Here is an 8,407-nt window from a genome sequence, read left to right as displayed (position 1 = left end):
CAGTTCGGACATGCACATTAATGCATGTACACCCAGGGAAAGGAACCCTTAACGAAACTATTCTGTCTGGAAGATGTTTCTTACAATCACAATGTAATATAACATAGCTAGCCGGATACAACTTGTCTGTTCAAGCAACTATGACCCCTACGCCTAGTTTCCACACATACCCCGGTCTAGTTTTGCCGCTCGGGTATTCGGAAACACTCCGCACCTTCGGGTCCAGAGGTCGAAGCAAAAAGGTCTGCCATGACAATAGTTTTACAATCCGGCTAGGGACAAATATGTCAAGGAAAGTACATAGTCACTTGGACTCAAAAATTTCCTCCTCTATACCGTCTAACAGGTTGTCTAACTTACAATCCTGTTGGGAATATTTGGCGGCTACTTCAACTTGGTCATATACCAAATTAACGGGAATTTCTTTTCCATCTGACCCTAGAGGTCCGACCCGAGCCATATGATTCGGATCAAGCTAGGTATACCGTGTTTTCCCCATGGCCCAGGCTTCTCATGCACCTTCCCGGTAGGTTGATATCTTCGATAACCAGAAACGCCACCGCGCACCCCTGAATAGTTGTATAAGCTCCTCCATTTTTCCCGGAGGGGAGGCAGATGGCCATAAGGCCTTGGCAACACTTCGCATTGCCTGCCGAGCTTGCTCGTGCATTTGCGACAACTCTTCTAGCAGATCGCCCGAGAATCCGGACACCTCCTCTTCGGGACGGCCAGTCAGCATACCTAAAAAATAGCTCTGTCAGTCCCTTTCATCTTCGAATTACACGGAGGTAAGTTTGACCACATACTAAATATGCCGCCTTGAAGCCTCTTATTTTCCTTCATGGAGTCAGCCAGCTGGGCCCGCACATCTTTCAGTTCTTCGCCCAGCTGGGTGTTGGAATCCTGGAGCTTGTTTTTCTCCTCCCTGACTCATGTCAGCACACGTTCGCCCGCAGCCAGTAGTCTTTTGGCTTCTTGTTCTCCCGCTTGAGCGGCTTTCCGTTGCTCCTTCAGTATATCTGATGATCCTACCATGAGATGAGAAAAAGTGTTAGCATTGCTGGTATATAATTATGTTTTCTCGATGGAGGGGAACATTACCAGGGGACGCCTTCTTGGATTTCTCCAGTTTGGCAGTAGCAGCAGTTAGCTGGGTCAGATACCTTTCTAGTTCTTGAGACAACATGTTCTTCTTCTTCGTAAGCACCTAGTTATAAGATAATCCATAAATCAGTTGTATCAACTGCTTCAAGTCTTGGGGGCTACTGGTATATAACTATCAGATTGGTATAATATAAATTTACCCGCATATCTTTCAAATGCTGGTCTGCGGCTCTGGTAAGCCCGTCTCGAGCAGCTCGGATGTATGCATCCGCCGAGCTGAAGCCATCGAATGCCTCTTTTGTAAAACCAGGGTCGCGAAGAACGGCCCTCCGACGCCGATGACACATGGCGCTTTCCACTTTCGAGTTGGTGACGGATACATCATCCGAATCCTCGACCAAAGAACAATCTGGCGTCACTCCCGTATCTGCCCTTGTCTTTTTGGCAGGGTCTGGAACCTGGCTGTTGGGAGTATGACCGGTAGTATCCCCGGACATAGTCCGGTGAACGCTTTTCCTAAGAAGGCACAAGGGGAAAGTGTCACAGTTGGATGTGACTGCCAAGGGGCATATTTACGAAGCCATACCTCTTCGATGAAGGCTCGGCCGAGCCTTCATTTGCCTTCCTCTTCGAAGGCTTGCCCGGCGTGGGTGCCGCTCTGTTTGGAGTGGCCTCTGGTCCGACATGGTGTGCCGAACACCTCCCATTTGGAGAACGAGACAATGCGGTGGGTGAGGCAGAACGAGGAGGCTCTTTTGGCGGAGATGTCTCCTGATTACTTACGTGTGAGGCAGGGAGAAGACCGGGATAGTCGGCGGTGATGGCCACTTCCGTGCCATCATAGCTCGCCTGGTAGAACACCCCATCCTCGAGCACCACGAATATGTCTGTATCCTCTTAGAATCTGGGGTCAAGGTCCCGGTTGTGGTCCTCTGGCTGTGGGGCGGGGCTGTATAGCCCCTCGGTGAACTTTCGCCATTTCTGTTACAAATGGACAGATTAATGTTCATTAAAATTAACTCAGGGAGTAGAACGAGTGGAGCAGCGGGGTTGGAACTCACCCAGCTAGGAGGATTGTACATGGAGAATCCATCTGTGTGCTTAATGCGAATAAATTCCTTTTCCTCCCCTTTGAACAGCTCGACTAATATTTTTGCCAAAGCGGCGGGGGTGTCCGGACCCTACCGACCGCAGCGGGAGGCGTCATCTTCCCCATTATAGTACCACATGGGAAGCCCTCTGTATTGAAGTGGCTGCACCCCTCGCACTATGGAAGTCGCCATTACCTCGACTATTGATAGTCCGGGCTGAGCAAGCGTCTTTACCTTGCTCATCAGTTGATGGACTTCCGCACTATCTTCCTCCTCGAAGCTCCGAGGGCGCCAGCTGTGGCGTTTCTTCAACGGAACACTTTTAAATTCAGGAAGACCCATTCAAACTGGGTCAGGAAGGGCTACGTCCTCGATATAGAACCATTCGGAAGGCCACTCTTCGGATGCCTTCTTCGGTGTGCCGGACAGGTATCCGGTCTCGGCGATACGCCATACCTCGGCTCCGCCCACTTCAAATATTGATCCATCTTGGTTGCGGGGGACGAGGCAGAATAACTTCCTCCACAATTCAAAATGAGCTTCGCAACCCAGGAATTGCTCGCAAAGAGCGACGTAACCCGTGATGTGCAGGATGGAGGCAGGAGTGAAGTTGTGCAGTTGAAGTCCATAATACTCCAGAAGCCCTCGGAGGAACGGTTGGATTGGAAATCCGATGCCTCTTAGCAAGTAGGGAACGAAGCACACTCATTCCCCTTGGATGGATTGGGGAATTCCTCAGCCTGAGCCCCGCCATTGAAGGAAGTCAATCTTGCTCGAACGGGGACTAGATCCGCGGGGGGGGGGGGGGGGGGGGGAATCCCTGCGTTTGTAGCTTCACCAGCTGACCACGGGATATGGAACATCTCTCCCAATCGCCTTTTTCTGGGCCGTGGGGACAGGAGGAAGAGCTGAGAGCGCTGGCCATGTTGGAGTGGTTTTTCCTATCAAGCTCTGAGGATTTTTCGCGTGATGTGGAATGGATCTGAGATCCAATCCCTTTAAATAGACGCTTTTCTTACATGGCCGGGGTGTTATATGCAAAAAATACCCTGACCTCTCGTATTCACTCAACACGTGGAAGCTAAAGCTATGGATGCATAGAAGCCGATGGGAACGACATTAAATAGAAGGCCGAATACAGCCCTTTGAAGTCATCGGAGGAGGAACCCGCCTTGCAATACCGAAGGCAATCTGCGCTCTGGACACATCGTCATTGAAAGACTGATTCGGGGGCTACTGAGGGAGTCCTGGATTAAGGGGTCCTCGGGCGTCCGGCCTATTGGACATGGGCCGGACTTATGGGCTCTGAAGATACAAGACCGAAGACTCTCACCCGTGTCCGGATGGGACTCTCCTTGGCGTGGAAGGCAAGCTTAGCGCCCAGATATGAAGATTCCTTTCTCTGTAACTAACTTTATACAACCCTAGTCCCCTCCGGTGTCTATATAAACCGGAGGGCTTAGTCCGTAGAGCCAAGAATAATAATCATAGTCATACAGGCTAGACTTCTAGGGTTTTAGCCATTACGATCTCGAGGTAGATCAACTCTTGTAATACTCATATTCATCAAGATCAATCAAGCAGGAAGTAGGGTATTACCTCCATAGAGAGGGCCCGAACCTGGGTAAACATCGCGTCCCCCGCCTCCTGTTACCATCGACCTTGGACGCACAGTTCGGGACCCCCTACCCGAGATCCGCCGGTTTTGACACCGACAACGGCCGCGACAACGACGAGGGTGAGCTTGCCCTTGATGTCGGTCGTGCTACCTCCAGTAGCGGCAGCTCCTCCTTCGGCGAGAGCACCCGCGGTGGCAGATACGACGAACCACCACGCCGTTGTGCTCCGGTGAAGCGCGAAGAAGACTCGGACTGTGCTCGGGCACTGCTGGCGCCTGGCCTCGGGAGCTGCTGCAGTCGTGTGGCCCGCTTTTGTTTTTCCTTTCCTTTCTCCTGCATTTGAAAAAGTGGAGGGCCCTGCTAGGGTGTGTATTGAACCACGGCGCTTGCGCCACTATGCTATGCTTGTTATTTTTATATCATGTCGTGATACCCGTGTTTCTACTAGGTGCGGTTAGGGTAACTTAGCTTGATGTGCTTGTGGTAGTCTCCCATGGCGCGAGGGCGCGCTGATTCAGGGACATCTTCCAAAGGCTTGCTTCTTGACGACTCAGGAGCCGTCGCGCCTCAGGAGGCGTTGTGTAGCTGCAGAATTTTTCAGAATTAGGAGCCCTCGTGAGGCGCGTCGTCCTACCTCGCACAAGCCCCCGAGCGTGGGTTGGTTGTGGCTGGTGCACCACGTCGCAATGCCCGGAGGCACGAACTTGAGGGGGAGCGCATGCTCACGAGCTCATTTGAAAGCGTCTTGCGAGGATAGAGGATGCCAAAGCTTTGGGGCGATAGGGCTTTGATGAGGTGTGGTTGCGGGCGAGCCTAGACTAGCCCCCGCGCGCGAGACGTGCGAGGAGGAGCGACGGGCAACTGCCGCTCTTCCTGGGACAAGGTTGGAAAGGCGAGAAAAAAGAGAGAAAATCCCAACTCTTGCGAGCGAGAGACACGAAAGCTCCAAATTTCATTCGAGAAGTTGAAAACCAGCTACAGAAAGCAAGCATAAGAACAGCCAGGTCGGGCACCTAGACTAGTATTCTTGTCTTCCCACCAGCGCGGAGCATGGGGCTTCCACTAGGATGTGGGTGGGAGCCCCCGTGAGGCCCAGGTGCGACCTCAGGAGACTCCGGGATGTGTACAACCCCAACGCATTATTACGTGAGAGTGTGAAAAGCGGAGACCTTCACAGGCGCATGACCTTGCTTCACGGGTAAAACTTCCGGAGGTGCTGGATGTTCCAGGCGTTCTGGATGGGGATCCCGTCCTGCATCTCCAGGCGCGCGGGGCCAGGCCTGGAGTCAGGGGCGATCCTGAACAAGCCCTCCCACATGGGCGAGAGCTTATGCAGCCCTTCCCTAGAGAGCACCCACCTCAGGACGAGATTACCCACCTCGAGCATCCTGGAGCAGACGCTGCAGCAGTGGTACCGCCGCAGCACCTGTTGGTACCTCGCTGCTCGGAGCGAGCCTTGGTGGCAGCATTCCTCCCCCAGCACAAGGTCCATCCCCTGCGAGGCGTCCTGGTGTGCCTCATCAAACGCCAGGACCCACGTGGAGCGATGCCTGACCTCATGAGGGAGAACCGCTTCGGCTTCGTAGATGAGGAAGAATGGAGTCTCGCCCGTCGGCTTGGTGGCGGTGGTGCGGATCGACCACAACACGGACTGGAGCTCATCGAGCTAGCCCCTGCCGCAGGCCTTGAGGTTCTTCTTGAAGGTCCTTGCCTTGAGGCCTCTCAGGACCTTTGCATTGGCGCGCTTAGCCTGGTCATTGCACCGGGGGTGTGCCACCGAAGCATAGCATATCTGCGTTCCAAGGTTAGCACAATATGTTTTGAAAAGGTTGCTGGTGAACCGTGAGCCATTGTCGGTGATGATGCGATTAGGAACCACGAACCGGCTCACGAGGCCCTTGATTAACTTGACTACCGAGCCAGCTGGGATGGTGCGGACGGCCTCCACTTCCACCCAATTGGTGAAATTGTCGATGGAGACGTAGAGGTAGCGGTAGCCCCCGGGCACTCGAGGGAACGGCCGAGGATGTCCAGCCCCTAGACCGCGAATGGCCATGAGAGCGGGATGGTCTGGAGGCCCTGAGCGGGCTGGTGGATCTTCTTGGCATGGAATTGATAGGCCTGACATGATCTTACTAATTATGCGGCATCGTTGAGCATCGTGGGCCAGTAGAATCCGCTGCGGAACGCCTTGCCCACAAGGGTGCGCGATGAGGAGTGATGCCCGCAGTCCCCGCCATGAATGTCGGCTAGCAGCTCGCATCCCTGCTCCTTGGAGATGCATCGTAAAGAAACATCGTTCGGACGCCTTCGACAGAGCTCACCGTCCTGGATGCAGTATGTAGTGGACTGGCGGGCCACACGCTCCGCGTCTTCCTCCTTCTTCAATAGGGTGCCCTGAAGCAGGTATGCCTTGAACTCCTCGGTCAAGCACCCATCCTGAGGCTCGTGCGTGAGGAGGAGGCGAGCTCCCAAGGTCGGGCCACAAGTTGGGGCGCCTGACGGGGGAGCCTGTGGGAGATCCTCTCTAGGTGGTGCTGATCCCGTGGCGGGGGGAGCTGCCGACGGCTTGAAGAGCCGCTTCTCATATACGCCAGGCTCCTGAAGCAGACGGCGGGACACCCTCTTGGCATTGTCGTCCGCCTCCTTGTTTGTGCCTCGTGGCATGTGCTACAATTCCAGGCCCAAGAATCGTTTCTTGATTTTGCGTACCTCCTTGCGGTATGCCTCTGTGTGCTCATCCTTTGGCTTGTACTCCTTGTTGGAGAAGTTGACGAGGAGCTACGAGTCGCCCCTGATGGTGAGGCGCCTGAGCCCTAGAGCTGCGGCAGCCTTGAGTCCGGTGATCAGGCCCTCATACTCCGCAATGTTGTTGGAGACCTTGAAAGTAGAGTTGGATGGGGTAGTAGAGCTTGTCCTTGGTGGGTGAAATGAGCACGGCTCCAGCCCCCGTGCCCTGGCGCGCGAACGCACCGTCGAAGTACATGACCCATCCATCTGGTGCCTCGTCTCCAGGCATGAGAGAACGGTCTTAGCACACTTCACGGCCAGGGACGTTAGTCCATTATGTCATGATGTCTGTGAGGGTCGCACTCTTAATGACTCTGGTGGTGCTGAACTCCAGCTGGAACGCTTGCAGCTCGATGTTCCATTCTACTACCCTTCCCGCGGCGTTGGGGCTCCTGAGCACCCTCTCCAAGGGATAAGGCGAGACAACTTTGATTGGATGGCCTTGGAAGTAATGACACAGTTTTGGGGAGGCAACAAGGAGCGCGAGCAGAAGCTTCTGTGGCATGGGGTAGTGTGCCCGCACATCATGCATCACCGTGGTGACGAAGTACACCAGGTGCACGATGAGGGTGAAGGCGTTAGTGGGGTCAAGAGCCTCCTGAGGCTGAGGGACCTGAGGAGCACTGCCGTCTGACGGGGTGGCTGTGGCCTCAGGGGCGCCATCCTCAGGAGCCCTACGGACTAGAGGGGTGGCCGAGTCCTCAGGAGCGTCGTCATGGAGCTGCGGCGTCTTGGTGAGGTGTCGGGCGTGATCCTGTGCGCCCTCGGCTTGACGCCCTTCCCGGACCGCCACGAGCGTGGCGCTGGCCGAGTGAGGCGTGGCGGCCAGGTAGAGCACCAACGGTTCAAGGGGGCGCTGCGCTACCATCCCCAGTGGGCTGGTGAGGTATTTCTTGAGGTCTTGGAAGGCCGCGTCAGCCTCCAGAGTCCACTCGAATGGGCCCTTCTTTTTCATCAACTTGAAGAAGGGGAGGGCGCGCTCTCCTGGCTTGGAGATGAAATGACCGAGCGAGGTTACACAGCCCGCCAACTTTTGCATCTCCTTGAGGGTATGCGGTGGACTCATTTTTTCTAGGGCCTTGACCTTTTCCAGGTTGGCCTCGATCCCCCTGTGGGACACTAGGAATCCCAGCAACTTGCCGGACGGGACAGCAAACACACATTTCTCCGGGTTGAGTCACATATCCACTTTGCGCAGGCTGGCAAATATCTCCTCCAGGTCTTCGATAAGAGTCCTTGCCTCCCGAGATTTCGCCACTATGTTGTCGACGTATGCCACGGCGTTCCTCCCGAGTTGCCAGCCCAATGCGATGTGCATCAGTCGCTGGAAGGTTGCTCCGGCATTACGCAGCCTGAACGGCATGCAGGTGTAGTAGTACACCCCACATGTGGTCAAGAAAGCCATCTTCTCAACATCCTGTACCACCATCTTGATTTGGTGATAGCCTGAGAAGGCGTCCAGGAAGCACAGCAAGTCACACTCGGCGGTGGAGTCGATGATATGATCGACGCGTGGAAGCAGAAAGGGGTCTTGAGGACAAGCCTTGTTGAGGTTGGTGAAATCGACGCACATGCGCTCCTTCCCGCCTTTCTTGTGGACGATAACCGGGTTTCCCAGCCATTCCGGGTTCCGCACCTCTCGGATGACGCCAGCCTCTTGCAGCTTGCGGCTCTCTTAGATGATGAATGCCTGCTTCTCCTTGGACTGCCGCCGCGCCTTCTGTTTCACTGGGCGCACGTTAGGGCAGACCTTCAAGTGGTGCCCAATTATCCCCCTCTAGATCCCGACCAAGTCCTTCGGCT

At 54.8% G+C, this 8,407-nt stretch overlaps 1 protein-coding gene across 1 annotated transcript; it reads right to left on the bottom strand.

Moving 5' to 3' along the window:
- Positions 1–5,953: 5,953 nt before the first annotated feature.
- On the bottom strand, positions 5,954–6,481 carry LOC109774966 (uncharacterized). The gene has a single exon (XM_020333727.1). It carries the CDS (start codon positions 6,479–6,481, stop codon positions 5,954–5,956), a length of 528 nt encoding a protein of 175 aa, XP_020189316.1.
- Between the last annotated feature and the right edge of the window lie 1,926 nt (positions 6,482–8,407).

Source organism: Aegilops tauschii, chromosome 4 (assembly GCF_002575655.3).
Source record: "Aegilops tauschii subsp. strangulata cultivar AL8/78 chromosome 4, Aet v6.0, whole genome shotgun sequence".
Taxonomy (NCBI): Eukaryota; Viridiplantae; Streptophyta; class Magnoliopsida; order Poales; family Poaceae; genus Aegilops; species Aegilops tauschii.
Note: the sequence above shows the minus strand (reverse complement) of the source record. Positions and strands in the feature narration are given on the sequence as shown.